We start from the raw sequence: 19,037 nt of genomic DNA on the forward strand, positions 1-19,037 counted from the left end.
AGAAAATTACAGCTAAACACAAACACCGCAAAAATGTAAAAATAGCCTTGGTCCCAAACGGACAGAAAATGGAAAAGTGCTCTGGTCACTAAGGGGTTAAATCAGAAAGCTCTAAACCGTCCGGTACTCCCGAGGCCTCAAGGCGGTACCAACCTGGCCTACCTTCTCTGACGCCCCATACTGTAATATGTGATAGTCTTGCTGCCTCATAATAAGTAAAAATGTTGGGAACCGGTATCCACCCATGTGAGTATGGTCTCTGTAACGTGTTATAGGCTATTCTTTGTGCTTTGTTTTGCCAAATATAATGAGAAAATAGTTTATGAATTTGAAATAAGATAGAATGTGAAACATTAAGTGGAATACAACGAAATAGATACAATGCCTTCGGAAGCAAGGACATTTTAACTGAGGCGACGCGCCTAACCAGGATTTTAGCCTGGAAATTTAATAGCTTAACTATTACTGCTCTTGGTCTAGAGTTCCCCTCTTTACTTGTACATAATGGGCCCACTCTGTGTGCTCGCTCCACCATTAGTGGACTATTCATTTGCAGATTCAATAAATCTGGAAGTACAGAAGAAGCAAATACAATTAAATCTTGGAACTTATCCGATTCGAGCAGGTTAATTATTTTAAAAAACAGTGGACCCCAAATAAGGAGGGGTCAAAAAGAGCAAGTCAGAAGAGCAAGCCAAATATTATACTCTAAGTACAATAAGTCTAAAATAGTTCTCAGCCCAGATAGTCCATTAAATAGCACACCTAGAAATATAAAATTATTTTCTCCAACATAGGTGTGTCCGGTCCACGGCGTCATCCTTACTTGTGGGATATTCTCCTCCCCAACAGGAAATGGCAAAGAGCCCAGCAAAGCTGGCCACATGATCCCTCCTAGGCTCCGCCTACCCCAGTCATTCTCTTTGCCGTTGTACAGGCAACATCTCCACGGAGATGGCTTAGAGTTTTTTAGTGTTTAACTGTAGTTTTTATTATTCAATCAAGAGTTTGTTATTTTAAAATAGTGCTGGTATGTACTATTTACTCTGAAACAGAAAAGAGATGAAGATTTCTGTTTGTATGAGGAAAATGATTTTAGCAACCGTTACTAAAATCCATGGCTGTTCCACACAGGACTGTTGAGAGGAATTAACTTCAGTTGGGGGAACAGTGAGCAGTCTCTTGCTGCTTGAGGTATGACACATTCTAACAAGACGATGTAATGCTGGAAGCTGTCATTTTCCCTATGGGATCCGGTAAGCCATGTTTATTAAGATAGTAAATAAGGGCTTCACAAGGGCTTATTAAGACTGTAGACTTTTTCTGGGCTAAATCGATTCATATATTAACACATATTTAGCCTTGAGGAATCATTTAATCTGGGTATTTTGATAAGATTATATCGGCAGGCACTGTTTTAGACACCTTATTCTTTAGGGGCTTTCCCAAATCATAGGCAGAGCCTCATTTTCGCGCCGGTGTTGCGCACTTGTTTTTGAGAGGCATGACATGCAGTCGCATGTGTGAGGAGCTCTGATACATAGAAAAGACTTTCTGAAGGCGTCATTTGGTATCGTATTCCCCTTTGGGCTTGGTTGGGTCTCAGCAAAGCAGATACCAGGGACTGTAAAGGGGTTAAAGATAAAAACGGCTCCGGTTCCGTTATTTTAAGGGTTAAAGCTTCCAAATTTGGTGTGCAATACTTTTAAGGCTTTAAGACACTGTGGTGAAATTTTGGTGAATTTTGAACAATTCCTTCATATTTTTTCGCAATTGCAGTAATAAAGTGTGTTCAGTTTAAAATTTAAAGTGACAGTAACGGTTTTATTTTAAAACGTTTTTTGTACTTTGTTATCAAGTTTATGCCTGTTTAACATGTCTGAACTACCAGATAGACTGTGTTCTGAATGTGGGGAAGCCAGAGTTCCTTCTCATTTAAATAAATGTGATTTATGTGACAATGACAATGATGCCCAAGATGATTCCTCAAGTGAGGGGAGTAAGCATGGTACTGCATCATTCCCTCCTTCGTCTACACGAGTCTTGCCCACTCAGGAGGCCCCTAGTACATCTAGCGCGCCAATACTCCTTACTATGCAACAGTTAACGGCTGTAATGGATAATTCTATCAAAAACATTTTAGCCAAAATGCCCACTTATCAGCGTAAGCGCGACTGCTCTGTTTTAGATACTGAAGAGCATGACGACGCTGATGATAATGGTTCTGAAAGGCCCCTACACCAGTCTGATGGGGCCAGGGAGGTTTTGTCTGAGGGAGAAATTTCAGATTCAGGGAAAATTTCTCAACAAGCTGAACCTGATGTGATTACATTTAAATTTAAGTTGGAACATCTCCGCGCTCTGCTTAAGGAGGTATTATCCACTCTGGATGATTGTGACAATTTGGTCATCCCAGAGAAACTATGTAAAATGGACAAGTTCCTAGAGGTCCCGGGGCTCCCAGAAGCTTTTCCTATACCCAAGCGGGTGGCGGACATTGTAAATAAAGAATGGGAAAGGCCCTGTATACCTTTCGTCCCTCCCCCCATATTTAAAAAATTGTTTCCTATGGTCGACCCCAGAAAGGACTTATGGCAGACAGTCCCCAAGGTCGAGGGAGCGGTTTCCACTTTAAACAAACGCACCACTATACCCATAGAAGATAGTTGTGCTTTCAAAGATCCTATGGATAAAAAATTAGAAGGTTTACTTAAAAAGATGTTTGTTCAGCAGGGTTACCTTCTACAACCAATTTCATGCATTGTCCCTGTCGCTACAGCCGCGTGTTTCTGGTTCGATGAGCTGGTAAAGGCGGTCGATAGTGATTCTCCTCCTTATGAGGAGATTATGGACAGAATCAATGCTCTCAAATTGGCTAATTCTTTCACCCTAGACGCCACTTTGCAATTGGCTAGGTTAGCGGCTAAGAATTCTGGGTTTGCTATTGTGGCGCGCAGAGCGCTTTGGTTGAAATCTTGGTCAGCTGATGCGTCTTCCAAGAACAAACTACTTAACATTCCTTTCAAGGGGAAAACGCTGTTTGGCCCTGACTTGAAAGAGATTATCTCTGATATCACTGGGGGTAAGGGCCACGCCCTTCCTCAGGATCGGCCTTTCAAGGCCAAAAATAAACCTAATTTTCGTCCCTTTCGTAGAAACGGACCAGCCCAAAGTGCTACGTCCTCTAAGCAAGAGGGTAATACTTCTCAAGCCAAGCAAGCTTGGAGACCAATGCAAGGCTGGAACAAGGGAAAGCAGGCCAAGAAACCTGCCACTGCTACCAAGACAGCATGAAATGTTGGCCCCCGATCCGGGACCGGATCTGGTGGGGGGCAGACTCTCTCTCTTCGCTCAGGCTTGGGCAAGAGATGTTCTGGATCCTTGGGCACTAGAAATAGTCTCCCAAGGTTATCTTCTGGAATTCAAGGGGCTTCCCCCAAGGGGGAGGTTCCACAGGTCTCAGTTGTCTTCAGACCACATAAAAAGACAGGCATTCTTACATTGTGTAGAAGACCTGTTAAAAATGGGAGTGATTCATCCTGTTCCATTAGGAGAACAAGGGATGGGGTTCTACTCCAATCTGTTCATAGTTCCCAAAAAAGAGGGAACGTTCAGACCAATCTTAGATCTCAAGATCTTAAACAAGTTTCTCAAGGTTCCATCGTTCAAAATGGAAACCATTCGAACAATTCTTCCTTCCATCCAGGAAGGTCAATTCATGACCACGGTGGATTTAAAGGATGCGTATCTACATATTCCTATCCACAAGGAACATCATCGGTTCCTAAGGTTCGCATTCCTGGACAAGCATTACCAGTTCGTGGCGCTTCCTTTCGGATTAGCCACGGCTCCAAGGATTTTCACAAAGGTACTAGGGTCCCTTCTAGCGGTGCTAAGACCAAGGGGCATTGCTGTAGTACCTTACTTGGACGACATTCTGATTCAAGCGTCGTCCCTTCCTCAAGCAAAGGCTCACACGGACATCGTCCTGGCCTTTCTCAGATCTCACGGATGGAAAGTGAACGTGGAAAAGAGTTCTCTATCTCCGTCAACAAGGGTTCCCTTCTTGGGAACAATAATAGACTCCTTAGAAATGAGGATTTTTCTGACAGAGGCCAGAAAAACAAAACTTCTAGACTCTTGTCGGATACTTCATTCCGTTCCTCTTCCTTCCATAGCGCAGTGCATGGAAGTGATAGGTTTGATGGTAGCGGCAATGGACATAGTTCCTTTTGCGCGCATTCATCTAAGACCATTACAACTGTGCATGCTCAGTCAGTGGAATGGGGACTATACAGACTTGTCTCCGACGATACAAGTAAATCAGAGGACCAGAGACTCACTCCGTTGGTGGCTGTCCCTGGACAACCTGTCACAAGGGATGACCTTCCGCAGACCAGAGTGGGTCATTGTCACGACCGACGCCAGTCTGATGGGCTGGGGCGCGGTCTGGGGATCCCTGAAAGCTCAGGGTCTTTGGTCTCGGGAAGAATCTCTTCTACCGATAAATATTCTGGAACTGAGAGCGATATTCAATGCTCAAGGCTTGGCCTCAGCTAGCGAGGGCCAAGTTCATACGGTTTCAATCAGACAACATGACGACTGTTGCGTACATCAACCATCAGGGGGGAACAAGGAGTTCCCTGGCGATGGAAGAAGTGACCAAAATCATTCAATGGGCGGAGTCTCACTCCTGCCACCTGTCTGCAATCCACATCCCAGGAGTGGAAAATTGGGAAGCGGATTTTCTGAGTCGTCAGACATTGCATCCGGGGGAGTGGGAACTCCATCCGGAAATCTTTGCCCAAATCACTCAACTGTGGGGCATTCCAGACATGGATCTGATGGCCTCCCGTCAGAACTTCAAAGTTCCTTGCTACGGGTCCAGATCCAGGGATCCCAAGGCGACTCTAGTAGATGCACTAGTAGCACCTTGGACCTTCAAACTAGCTTATGTATTCCCGCCGTTTCCTCTCATCCCCAGGCTGGTAGCCAGGATCAATCAGGAGAGGGCGTCGGTGATCTTGATAGCTCCTGCGTGGCCACGCAGGACTTGGTATGCAGATCTGGTGAATATGTCATCGGCTCCACCATGGAAGCTACCTTTGAGACGAGACCTTCTTGTTCAAGGTCCGTTCGAACATCCGAATCTGGTCTCACTCCAGCTGACTGCTTGGAGATTGAACGCTTGATCTTATCGAAGCGAGGGTTCTCAGATTCTGTTATTGATACTCTTGTTCAGGCCAGAAAGCCTGTAACTAGAAAAATTTACCACAAAATTTGGAAAAAATATATCTGTTGGTGTGAATCTAAAGGATTCCCTTGGGACAAGGTTAAGATTCCTAAGATTCTATCCTTCCTTCAAGAAGGATTGGAAAAAGGATTATCTGCAAGTTCCTTGAAGGGACAGATTTCTGCCTTGTCTGTGTTACTTCACAAAAAGCTGGCAGCTGTGCCAGATGTTCAAGCCTTTGTTCAGGCTCTGGTTAGAATCAAGCCTGTTTACAAACCTTTGACTCCTCCTTGGAGTCTCAACTTAGTTCTTTCAGTTCTTCAGGGGGTTCCGTTTGAACCCTTACATTCCGTTGATATTAAGTTATTATCTTGGAAAGTTTTGTTTTTGGTTGCAATTTCTTCTGCTAGAAGAGTTTCAGAATTATCTGCTCTGCAGTGTTCTCCTCCTTATCTGGTGTTCCATGCAGATAAGGTGGTTTTACGTACTAAACCTGGTTTTCTTCCAAAAGTTGTTTCTAACAAAAACATTAACCAGGAGATTATCGTACCTTCTCTGTGTCCGAAACCAGTTTCAAAGAAGGAACGTTTGTTGCACAATTTGGATGTTGTTCGCGCTCTAAAATTCTATTTAGACGCTACAAAGGATTTTAGACAAACATCTTCCTTGTTTGTTGTTTATTCCGGTAAAAGGAGAGGTCAAAAAGCAACTTCTACCTCTCTCTCTTTTTGGATTAAAAGCATCATCAGATTGGCTTACGAGACTGCCGGACGGCAGCCTCCCGAAAGAATCACAGCTCATTCCACTAGGGCTGTGGCTTCCACATGGGCCTTCAAGAACGAGGCTTCTGTTGATCAGATATGTAGGGCAGCGACTTGGTCTTCACTGCACACTTTTACCAAATTTTACAAGTTTGATACTTTTGCTTCTTCTGAGGCTATTTTTGGGAGAAAGGTTTTGCAAGCCGTGGTGCCTTCCATTTAGGTGACCTGATTTGCTCCCTCCCTTCATCCGTGTCCTAAAGCTTTGGTATTGGTTCCCACAAGTAAGGATGACGCCGTGGACCGGACACACCTATGTTGGAGAAAACAGAATTTATGTTTACCTGATAAATTACTTTCTCCAACGGTGTGTCCGGTCCACGGCCCGCCCTGGTTTTTTAATCAGGTCTGATAATTTATTTTCTTTAACTACAGTCACCACGGTATCATATGGTTTCTCCTATGCAAATATTCCTCCTTAACGTCGGTCGAATGACTGGGGTAGGCGGAGCCTAGGAGGGATCATGTGACCAGCTTTGCTGGGCTCTTTGCCATTTCCTGTTGGGGAGGAGAATATCCCACAAGTAAGGATGACGCCGTGGACCGGACACACCGTTGGAGAAAGTAATTTATCAGGTAAACATAAATTCTGTTATTTCCAATGCGATTAGTAAATAGAGTCAGGAAATTAAAGGGACATAAAACCAAACATTGTTAAAATAATTCTTGCAAAACTGTGCCATATAATGCTCTAGACATGTTGACACTCCTGAGTGTATGTAGCTGCTTTTCAACAAAGGATACCAAAAGTACAAAGTAATTTTGATAATAGAAGTAAACAGCAAACTTTTTTTTTAAATTGCATACTCTGCCTGAATTATGATTTTTTTGAGTATTATGTCCCATTAAGCAGACTTGCACTTATAAAATTAAATAGCCTTTAGTCAATTTCAATAGAAAAAAGATTATTTTACAGAGGTTACAGTGTTACAAGTACAGCAGCAATTAAAGGGAAATGAAACCCAATTTTTTTCTTCCATGATTCAGATAGAGCATGCAATTTTAAACAACTTTCTAATTTACTCCTATTATTAATTTTACTTTGTTCTCTTTGTATTTTTATTTGAAAAGCAGGAATGTAAACTTAGGAGCCTGACCTTTTTTTGTTAAGCACCCCGGGTGCTAAATCAAATATGAAATTTGTCCCATAAGATATATAGAATATGATCATATAAAGCAATCTACAAGAAATTAAATATGTAAAAAAAACAGTATAAAGAAGTACAAGATTGAAAACTTAAATGTAGTAATGTAATCAAGTCATAAAATACAAATTATGCAAGTTATCATAAGCAAATAATATGTAAATATGATCCTTGCATACATTTTATTAGGTGTATTTTATTTTTAGTTTGTTTCATTGCATTTTCTCAACTCACTCCATTTAGCCTGTTGCATTTGAAGAAACCTTTTAAATAGCTTTGTAACCAACTTTCTTTATTGTTAAATTACTAGGGGCAATTACTGACCTCTACATCAAAAGCAGGTGTGTCAGTCACGTGATTGCCTTTCCTGGTAACAAGCAATAATTCCGATGTACTTTTCAACTTCTGTTAGTGGCCTTTTCAAAGATATAATCTGTTTCCATCTTCAAGTTTAAAAAGACCTGATTGGTTGTTTGCGGTTCATTCTCCACTAACTCTCTATATCGACAAGTATTTTATTTGCCAAAGAGAGGTTAAACAGATAAGATTATTTTTATGCGCTTCATAAAATTTAATTTTTTTATTAATTATTATAATTAATTTTAATATTCAATACAATGTCAAGGAGAGTTGGGAGCTGAAACCCCAGAAGTGTTAATGTAATTACTGTTAAATTATATGATGACATATTTATATCCATGACTTCAAGCTTACATTTTTATATGTAGTATCAAGAGTATCTAGTTTTTTAATTCGTATAAAATGTCTTCATAACACAAATGTCTGAATTTAAACCACCTGCTTATGCTTGTTCTTATTTAAAGTTATTGTAAAGTTTAATGAACAAGTGCCCAGTAACTAAAAGTAATCTTAAATACAGGAGGACTTTTATTTTTTTAAACACTTACCTTTGCGTTATGGTAAACATAATGCCGATCCTCCGCCCGCATCTCCTGCTTTCTTTAGCATATCGATGATAATCTGGCTTCCTCCAATCGTGTGCCTAACGAGCTGAACGCTAAAGGGGGCACACAATGATTGGAGGAAGCTGGATTCATCATCGATCTGCTAAAGAAAGCAGGAGTTGCAGGCGGAGGATCAGCGTTATTTTTACCATAACGCAATGGTAAGTATTTTTAAAAATAAGCATCAATGTATTTAAAGGGCCATGATACCCAAATGTTAAAACTCTTGAAAGTGATGCAGCATAACTGTAAAAAGCTGACCAGAAAATATCACCTGAACATCTCTATGTAAAAAAGAAAGATATTTTACCTCAAAAGTTCCTCAGTAGCCACATCCCATTGTAAAGGACTTCTAAGCAGCAAATCAGTATGTCTGTCCCGGGACAGCTAAGGGATTGAGCCTCGTGCACTCTCATGTTATTTCCCTATTCAGTTTAAGGAAGTTTACTATGAAATCTCATAAGAGTTAAGTCAAATCTTATGAGATCACAGTAAAAGAGTTCATGACCTCAGCACTGCTGATGCTTATTGGCTGCTGTTCATTTCTTCATTTTTTTTTTTACCTATAGCTGGGCAGCAGCTGAGTATAACTTTTTACACAGAACTTACTCTGGTGAGCTGAGGAGATTGTGAGGTAAAATATCTTCCTTTCTCCAACATAGGTGTGTCCGGTCCACGGCGTCATCCTTACTTGTGGGATATTCTCTTCCCCAACAGGAAATGGCAAAGAGCCCAGCAAAGCTGGTCACATGATCCCTCCTAGGCTCCGCCTACCCCAGTCATTCTCTTTGCCGTTGTACAGGCAACATCTCCACGGAGATGGCTTAGAGTTTTTTAGTGTTTAACTGTAGTTTTTCATTATTCAATCAAGAGTTTGTTATTTTCAAATAGTGCTGGTACGTACTATTTACTCAGAAACAGAAAAGAGATGAAGAATTCTGTTTGTATGAGGAAAATGATTTTAGCAACCGTAACTAAAATCCATGGCTGTTCCACACAGGACTGTTGAGAGCAATTAACTTCAGTTGGGGGAACAGTTTGCAGTCCTTTGCTGCTTGAGGTATGACACATTCTAACAAGACGATGTAATGCTGGAAGCTGTCATTTTCCCTATGGGATCCGGTAAGCCATGTTTATTACGATTGTAAATAAGGGCTTCACAAGGGCTTATTTAGACTGTAGACCTTTTTTGGGCTAAATCGATTGATATTAACACTTATTTAGCCTTGAGGAATCATTTATTCTGGGTATTTTGATATAATAATATCGGCAGGCATTGTTTTAGACACCTTATTCTTTAGGGGCTTTCCCAAAGCATAGGCAGAGTCTCATTTTCGCGCCGGTGTTGCGCACTTGTTTTTGAGAGGCATGGCATGCAGTCGCATGTGAGAGGAGCTCTGATACTTATAAAAGACTTCTGAAGGCGTCATTTGGTATCGTATTCCCCTTTGGGTTTGGTTGGGTCTCAGCAAAGCAGATACCAGGGACTGTAAAGGGGTTAAAGCTTAAAACGGCTCCGGTTCCGTTATTTTAAGGGTTAAAGCTTCCAAAATTGGTGTGCAATATTTTCAAGGCTTTAAGACACTGTGGTGAAAGTTTGGTGAATTTTGAACAATTCCTTCATGTTTTTTCGCAATTGCAGTAATAAAGTGTGTTCAGTTTAAAATTTAAAGTGACAGTAACGGTTTTATTTCAAAACGTTTTTTGTACTTTCTTATCAAGTCTATGCCTGTTTAACATGTCTGAACTACCAGATAGACTGTGTTCTGAATGTGGGGAAGCCAGAATTCCTATTCATTTAAATAAATGCGATTTATGTGATAATGACAATGATGCCCAAGATGATTCCTCAAGTGAGGGGAGTAAGCATGGTACCGCATCATTCCCTCCTTCGTCTACACGAGTCTTGCCCACTCAGGAGGCCCCTAGTACATCTAGCGCGCCAATACTCCTTAATATGCAACAATTAACGGCTGTAATGGATAATTCTGTCAAAAACATTTTAGCCAAAATGAACCCTTGTCAGCGTAAGCGTGGATGCTCTGTTTTAGTTACTGAAGAGCATGACGACGCTGATATTAATATCTCTGAAGGGCCCCTAACCCAATCTGAGGGGGCCAGGGAGGTTTTGTCTGAGGGAGAAATTACTGATTTAGGGAACATTTCTCAGCAGGCTGAATCTGATGTGATTACTTTTAAATTTAAATTGGAACATCTCCGCATTTTGCTTAAGGAGGTATTATCCACTCTGGATGATTGTGAAAATTTGGTCATCCCAGAGAAACTATGTAAAATGGACAAGTTCCTAGAGGTGCCGGGGCTCCCAGAAGCTTTTCCTATACCCAAGCGGGTGGCGGACATTGTTAATAAAGAATGGGAAAGGCCCGGTATTCCTTTCGTCCCTCCCCCCATATTTAAAAAATTGTTTCCTATGGTCGACCCCAGAAAGGACTTATGGCAGTCAGTCCCCAAGGTCGAGGGAGCGGTTTCTACTTTAAACAAACGCACCACTATTCCCATAGAGGATAGTTGTGCTTTCAAAGATCCTATGGATAAAAAATTAGAAGGTTTGCTTAAAAAGATGTTTGTTCAGCAGGGTTACCTTCTACAACCCATTTCATGCATTGTCCCTGTCACTACAGCCGCTTATTTCTGGTTTGATGAACTGATTAAGGTGCTCGATAGTGACTCTCCTCCTTATGAGGAGATTATGGACAGAGTCAATGCTCTCAAATTGGCTAATTCTTTCACTCTAGACGCCTCTTTGCAATTGGCTAAGTTAGCGGCTAAGAATTCTGGGTTTGCTATTGTGGCGCGCAGAGCGCTTTGGTTGAAATCTTGGTCGGCTGATGCGTCTTCCAAGAACAAGCTACTAAACATTCCTTTCAAGGGGAAAACGCTGTTTGGTCCTGACTTGAAAGAGATTATCTCTGATATCACTGGGGGTAAGGGCCATGCCCTTCCTCAGGATCGGCCTTTCAAGGCAAAAAATAGACCTAATTTTCGTCCCTTTCGTAAAAACGGACCAGCCCAAGGTGCTACGTCCTCTAAGCAAGAGGGTAATACTTCTCAGGCCAAGCCAGCTTGGAGACCAATGCAAGGCTGGAACAAGGGAAAGCAGGCCAAGAAACCTGCCACTGCTACCAAGACAGCATGAAATATTGGCCCCCGATCCGGGACCGGATCTGGTGGGGGGCAGACTCTCTCTCTTCGCTCAGGCTTGGGCAAGAGATGTTCTGGATCCTTGGGCGCTAGAAATAGTCTCCCAGGGTTATCTTCTGGAATTCAAGGGACTTCCCCCAAGGGGGAGGTTCCACAGGTCTCAGTTGTCTTCAGACCACATAAAAAGACAGGCGTTCTTACATTGTGTAGAAGACCTGTTAAAAATGGGAGTGATTCATCCTGTTCCATTGAGAGAACAAGGGATGGGGTTCTACTCCAATCTGTTCATAGTTCCCAAAAAAGAGGGAACGTTCAGACCAATCCTAGATCTCAAGATCTTAAACAAATTTCTCAAGGTCCCATCGTTCAAGATGGAAACCATTCGAACTATCCTTCCTTCCATCCAGGAAGGTCAATTCATGACCACGGTGGATTTAAAGGATGCGTATCTACATATTCCTATCCACAAGGAACATCATCGGTTCCTAAGGTTTGCATTCCTGGACAAACATTACCAGTTCGTGGCGCTTCCTTTCGGATTAGCCACTGCTCCAAGGATTTTCACAAAGGTACTAGGGTCCCTTCTAGCGGTGCTAAGACCAAGGGGCATTGCAGTAGTACCTTACCTGGACGACATTCTGATTCAAGCGTCGTCCCTCCCTCGAGCAAAGGCTCACACGGACATCGTCCTGGCCTTTCTCAGATCTCACGGCTGGAAAGTGAACGTGGAAAAGAGTTCTCTATCCCCGTCAACAAGGGTTCCCTTCTTGGGAACAATTATAGACTCCTCAGAAATGAGGATTTTTCTAACAGAGGCCAGAAAGACAAAACTTCTGGACTCTTGTCGAATACTTCATTCCGTTCCTCTTCCTTCCGTAGCTCAGTGCATGGAAGTGATCGGGTTGATGGTAGCGGCAATGGACATAGTTCCTTTTGCGCGCATTCATCTAAGACCATTACAACTGTGCATGCTCAGTCAGTGGAATGGGGACTATACAGACTTGTCTCCAAAGATACAAGTAAATCAGAGGACCAGAGACTCACTCCGTTGGTGGCTGTCCCTGGACAACCTGTCACGAGGGATGACATTCCGCAGACCAGAGTGGGTCATTGTCACGACCGACGCCAGTCTGATGGGCTGGGGCGCGGTCTGGGGATCCCTGAAAGCTCAGGGTCTTTGGTCTCGGGAAGAATCTCTTCTACCGATAAATATTCTGGAACTGAGAGCGATATTCAATGCTCTCAAGGCTTGGCCTCAGCTAGCGAGGACCAAGTTCATACGGTTTCAATCAGACAACATGACGACTGTTGCGTACATCAACCATCAGGGGGGAACAAGGAGTTCCCTAGCGATGGAAGAAGTGACCAAGATTATTCTATGGGCGGAGTCTCACTCCTGCCACCTGTCTGCTATCCACATCCCGGGAGTGGAAAATTGGGAAGCGGATTTCCTGAGTCGTCAGACATTGCATCCGGGGGAGTGGGAACTCCATCCGGAAATCTTTGCCCAAGTCACTCAACTATGGGGCATTCCAGACATGGATCTGATGGCCTCTCGTCAGAACTTCAAAGTTCCTTGCTACGGGTCCAGATCCAGGGATCCCAAGGCGGCTCTAGTGGATGCACTAGTAGCACCTTGGACCTTCAAACTAGCTTATGTGTTCCCGCCGTTTCCTCTCATCCCCAGGCTGGTAGCCAGGATCAATCAGGAGAGGGCGTCGGTGATCTTGATAGCTCCTGCGTGGCCACGCAGGACTTGGTATGCAGATCTGGTGAATATGTCATCGGCTCCACCTTGGAAGCTACCTTTGAGACGAGACCTTCTTGTTCAGGGTCCGTTCGAACATCCGAATCTGGTTTCACTCCAGCTGACTGCTTGGAGATTGAACGCTTGATTTTATCGAAGCGAGGTTTCTCAGATTCTGTTATCGATACTCTTGTTCAGGCCAGAAAGCCTGTAACTAGAAAGATTTACCACAAAATTTGGAAAAAATATATCTGTTGGTGTGAATCTAAAGGATTCCCTTGGGACAAGGTTAAGATTCCTAGGATTCTATCCTTCCTTCAAGAAGGATTGGAAAAAGGATTATCGGCAAGTTCCCTGAAGGGACAGATTTCTGCCTTGTCGGTGTTACTTCACAAAAAACTGGCAGCTGTGCCAGATGTTCAAGCCTTTGTTCAGGCTCTGGTTAGAATCAAGCCTGTTTACAAACCTTTGACTCCTCCTTGGAGTCTCAATTTAGTTCTTTCAGTTCTTCAGGGGGTTCCGTTTGAACCCTTACATTCCGTTGATATTAAGTTATTATCTTGGAAAGTTTTGTTTTTAGTTGCAATTTCTTCTGCTAGAAGAGTTTCAGAATTATCTGCTCTGCAGTGTTCTCCTCCTTATCTGGTGTTCCATGCAGATAAGGTGGTTTTACGTACTAAACCTGGTTTTCTTCCAAAAGTTGTTTCTAACAAAAACATTAACCAGGAGATTATCGTACCTTCTCTGTGTCCGAAACCAGTTTCAAAGAAGGAACGCTTGTTGCACAATTTGGATGTTGTTCGCGCTCTAAAATTCTATTTAGATGCTACAAAGGATTTTAGACAAACATCTTCCTTGTTTGTTGTTTATTCAGGTAAAAGGAGAGGTCAAAAAGCAACTTCTACCTCTCTCTCTTTTTGGATTAAAAGCATCATCAGATTGGCTTACGAGACTGCCGGACGGCAGCCTCCCGAAAGAATCACAGCTCATTCCACTAGGGCTGTGGCTTCCACATGGGCCTTCAAGAACGAGGCTTCTGTTGATCAGATATGTAGGGCAGCGACTTGGTCTTCACTGCACACTTTTACCAAATTTTACAAGTTTGATACTTTTGCTTCTTCTGAGGCTATTTTTGGGAGAAAGGTTTTGCAAGCCGTGGTGCCTTCCATTTAGGTGACCTGATTTGCTCCCTCCCTTCATCCGTGTCCTAAAGCTTTGGTATTGGTTCCCACAAGTAAGGATGACGCCGTGGACCGGACACACCTAAGTTGGAGAAAACAGAATTTATGTTTACCTGATAAATTTCTTTCTCCAACGGTGTGTCCGGTCCACGGCCCGCCCTGGTTTTTTGATCAGGTCTGATAATTTATTTTCTTTAACTACAGTCACCACGGTACCATATGGTTTCTCCTATGCTATTATTCCTCCTTAACGTCGGTCGAATGACTGGGGTAGGCGGAGCCTAGGAGGGATCATGTGACCAGCTTTGCTGGGCTCTTTGCCATTTCCTGTTGGGGAAGAGAATATCCCACAAGTAAGGATGACGCCGTGGACCGGACACACCGTTGGAGAAAGAAATTTATCAGGTAAACATAAATTCTGTTTTTTTACATAGAGATGATCAGGTGATATTTTCCTGTCAGCTTTTTACAGTTATACTGCATCAGTTTCAAGTGATTTAGCATATGAGTATTATGTCCCTTTAAGATTACTTTTAGTTACTGGGCACTTACTCATTAAACTTTGCAATCACTTTAAATTGGAACAAGCATAAGCTTTCATGTCTTGTGAGAAAGCAGGTAGTTTAAATTCAGACATTTTTCTAAAGTGTTAAAAGAATAATAAAATAATCACTTACTACACTTTCTGTAATTATTTATTTATTACAGTTAAAGACTGAGTTTGATAAATTATTTGAAGATATGAAAGAGGATGACAAAACTCGAGAGATGGAACCATCAGAGGTAATATTTTGTATTATTATTAACGTCTCCAAAAACAGTACAGTGAAAAAAGACAGTTTACAAAGACACAGAGCATAATTAATACCAAGCAGCAAGTTCTCAACAAAAAAACATTACAAATACGAATACTATGAACAACTAATTGTAGTTGTGGCTTAGAAGGATGTGGAAATTGTGGAAACCAGATTTTGTATCTATGTATTTTCATGTATTTATTTTTGTTTTAAAAAGTAAGTATCAGACTGAAAGGTACTAAATGAAAGTAAATGTCAGCTACTCTATAATACATTAAAAAAATATTTTAAATATCCTTTGCTCTCAATATCTGTATTATAGAAAAGGAGCGAGAATGATCACAGTGCTTAGCTGTGCCTTGGTCAGAAAATTAGGGGGAACTATACTAATTAACCATGGATGCTTTATAGACTCTAACACACCCACAGGGCTGGAAGGTGTGAAGGCAGGGTATTTAAATATCCATCACCTCATTAATTGCAAAAAATATAAACGTTTCGCAAGAAAAGAGTCAGCAGAAGTGGTCAGAGTTCTGTATTTTCCATCTCAATGCTATAATGTTAGGGTGGGTTGTACAATACAAATCTCTTATGGACTCACCAGGAATACAGGATACACAGGATACAAAGAGCCCCTAGCAGCAAACCCCTTTAGTTATGCAGTTTTAAAAGATTTAAACTTTGAAGAAAATATAGTAATAAAGTGGAATATTATAAGCGGTTATGGTACATAAAATATACACTATCAAAGTTAGATACCATACCATGAGACCAACTTCATATATTATGTAGGTACATAAGGAAACAAACATAAAAAGGAAAACAAATTAAATTAATTCTATTTTTCACCCAGTTGCATCCAAATATGGATAAAAAGACTCCTACAATTTCAGTAATAGGACTAAGCTATAGCATATGACAGATTTAAAAACTAAACATATAGTGCAAGATACTAACGCTCTGCCTCTTTGTACTGGGGGCTGCCATCTTGGAGGTTAGGTATTCTCACAGAAGCTGTGCACACTCACAGATCAGTAATATTGCCTATTTTGTTTTAGTTGTTCGTCTTAAACTAATGAAATCACTAACGAAAGTTGGATGACCCAAAAGGGTATAAAACTAATGATTTTGTCTGATGGCCATCTGGTATAAATCTTATATTTTCTTGTTGCACTGCATTATCTGATAATTGTTAGTATATGTTCACACTTAAAAAAAATGTGCAAAACATTTCTTTGTTGAGAGAGTACACTTTAGGCAAATCGAGGGCCAGGTAAAATGCATTTAAAGAGCCACTTTATGGAACACTCTTAAGTTTATAACATAAAAAATATTGAAAAATGTTGTGGTGTGAAATATTCCATTGGAAAGTTACTTGTCTTTTATAACTATTCTAGAGACGTCTTTTTAATATCTTTTGTTCGCTACAGACCAAAGGAAATTTTCTGTACTAAATGAAAGATAACTACAGTTAGATGTTTCTAAATAAAGTTTTCATTTAATTGCAGGCAATGGGAACAGAGTTACTTCCTCACCAAAAGCAAGCATTGGCTTGGATGGTTTCACGTGAAAATAACAAAGATTTGCCACCGTTTTGGGAAGAAAGAAATAACTTTTTTTATAACACACTTACTAATTTTGCTGAAAAAGAGAGGCCAGAAAATATCAGAGGTGGAATTTTGGCAGATGATATGGGCTTGGCAAGTATCCTTAAATTGCAATATAATAAACAGTCTTGCACTGATATATTCTTAAAATGCAAGCGGTTTTAAACTAAGAGAAATGTTATTTAAAAAACACCCTATTGCCTATTGTGAAAATACATGCAGTAGTTGATTAGTTAATTCTACTTAAATTTAGGAATAGTTTTGGCTTATCTGAGCTCGAAAATCTAAGAAGGGGCATTGTACTGTGGGGCCAACTATAAATGGTTACTACTCAAAAAGCGCTGTTGTTTTTCTGTTCTCTGCCTGCAACTCTCTTTAAAGGGATATAAAACCTAAAAAAAAGTTCACCAATGCAGTTTATTAATTGAATAAAATATTGTCAAATACCTTCTATTAAAACTTCTCTCTCCTTTCGCTGCTACATACCCACTGTAGCACTTATTATACGAGTCCTATCACTCTGGGCTAGAAGTTGTGCCATGTTTTCTGTGAGAACTCAAACAAAAATAAAAAAGATAATCAGGGCGCCAACGGTCAAATGACTGTTGTGTATATATAACAAAAATAATAATAACTAAAATAAGTGACTGTCAAAGAACACTTATTATATGGCAGGAACTAAATAGGATTGCTCCTATAAAGATGATTAAAAGGATAAAAAAGTGGGTTATAGAAAACTCATTACCGAATAAGTTGTAAATGGCAATGAGAAACAAAGTAAGAGTCGTATAATAGACAAAGTGTTGTTATAGTATATAAATGAGACAGTCTCAAACACAAAGTCCTAGTATATTCAATGATAATATGGATAGTCTCCAAATCACAGATGGCAAGCAGCTTCTTCAAACGAATGCTTTTGGTGACCCAGGGCGAATAACTAGATAGAAAGTGAGATAAAAGAAGGCGCCAACATAGTGCAGAAATCAATGGGGTAGGACACGCAATAAATGTAAGTCGATAATACTCACAAGATTTCAGACACTTGATAAGTGTCACAAGAGCCTCCTGGACCCTCAGAGTCGTCCAGCTAACTCCCACTCCAACATGGTAAGGTGAATCCGCTCGTATATACCGGCTGTGATGGCTCCAATAGTAGTCTCAGCTTCAGACAGTATTTCAAACTGACAAACCTGTAGCCAGCTCAGGATTCAAATATGCGGTCAGTGGTCACCCATTGAGAGCCAATAAGCAAGACAACTCAAAGAAGGGTGATGAAGTAGTAAAATAAAGGTTACCAGTTAAGAATAAAAGTTTGTGGCTAAAATCTTAATAAAATAAATAAGACTTTATTGGGCACAACGTTTCTCGGTCTGTACGTGACCGTTTCCACTTTTGCACCTGAGGAAACGGTCACGTACAGACCGAGAAACGTTGTGCCCAATAAAGTCTTATTTATTTTATTAAGATTTTAGCCACGAACTTTTATTCTTAACTGGTAACCTTTATTTTACTACTTCATCACCCTTCTTTGAGTTGTCTTGCTTATTGGCTCTCAATGGGTGACCACTGACCGCATATTTGAATCCTGAGCTGGCTACAGGTTTGTCAGTTTGAAATACTGTCTGAAGCTGAGACTACTATTGGAGCCATCACAGCCGGTATATACGAGCGGATTCACCTTACCACATTGGAGTGGGAGTTAGCTGGACGACTCTGAGGGTCCAGGAGGCTCTTGTGACACTTATCAAGTGTCTGAAATCTTGTGAGTATTATCGACTTACATTTATTGTGTGTCTTTTCTGTGAGAACGCACATACCCTCACATGCGCATAATTTAGCTTTTGTGATCACGCATTAGCACTGAGAAAATGATGTATTTACAAACGTCACTGCCATGCCGATACAGCACCTGTGCAATATGCTAATGACAGATCCATAGCTAGTGCGCATATGATTACACGTGTCCACAATGCGCATGCAGTTGGGATTGTTCTTTGGCATAATGAATATGTAAATTTATAGCGCTACCATTGGCCACCTGCTTTTTAAGAGCCAAAACCCTATTTTTCATAAGAAAGAAGCTTCGCTTTGTAAAGAACGTGTGTTTACTTACACTACGATTATCTTTCATATGCAACGGATTTGTTATATGTATTTTTTAATGTGTATTTTCTCTTATTTTCACTCCTTACAAGTACTGGTTAATGAATCTGAGCATCTTCTTAGTGGGTGCTGCTATCTTGGAGCTTCAGTATTCTCGCACCCTGTGACAGCAGTGTCCATACACAGATCAGTGATAGCATTGTCTTTTTGACAAGCTGTATTGTGCAGTTTAGTGTGCCCAGTGCAGAGTATTTCTAAACGCTTAGGAATACATGC

General features: G+C 41.1%; 1 protein-coding gene across 3 annotated transcripts in view; it reads left to right on the forward strand.

Moving 5' to 3' along the window:
• Window positions 1–19,037, forward strand: part of HLTF (helicase like transcription factor) — a 502,174-nt gene that overhangs the window by 58,819 nt on the left and 424,318 nt on the right. For all 3 annotated transcript variants that reach the window (XM_053709998.1, XM_053709997.1, XM_053709996.1), the window contains exons 6-7: window positions 14,963–15,037; window positions 16,560–16,751. In XM_053709998.1, the coding sequence (XP_053565973.1) occupies window positions 14,963–15,037; window positions 16,560–16,751 (267 nt within the window). The remainder of the gene's footprint in view (window positions 1–14,962; window positions 15,038–16,559; window positions 16,752–19,037) is intronic.

This window comes from Bombina bombina, chromosome 4 (assembly GCF_027579735.1).
Source record: "Bombina bombina isolate aBomBom1 chromosome 4, aBomBom1.pri, whole genome shotgun sequence".
In the NCBI taxonomy this organism is placed as follows: domain Eukaryota; kingdom Metazoa; phylum Chordata; class Amphibia; order Anura; family Bombinatoridae; genus Bombina; species Bombina bombina.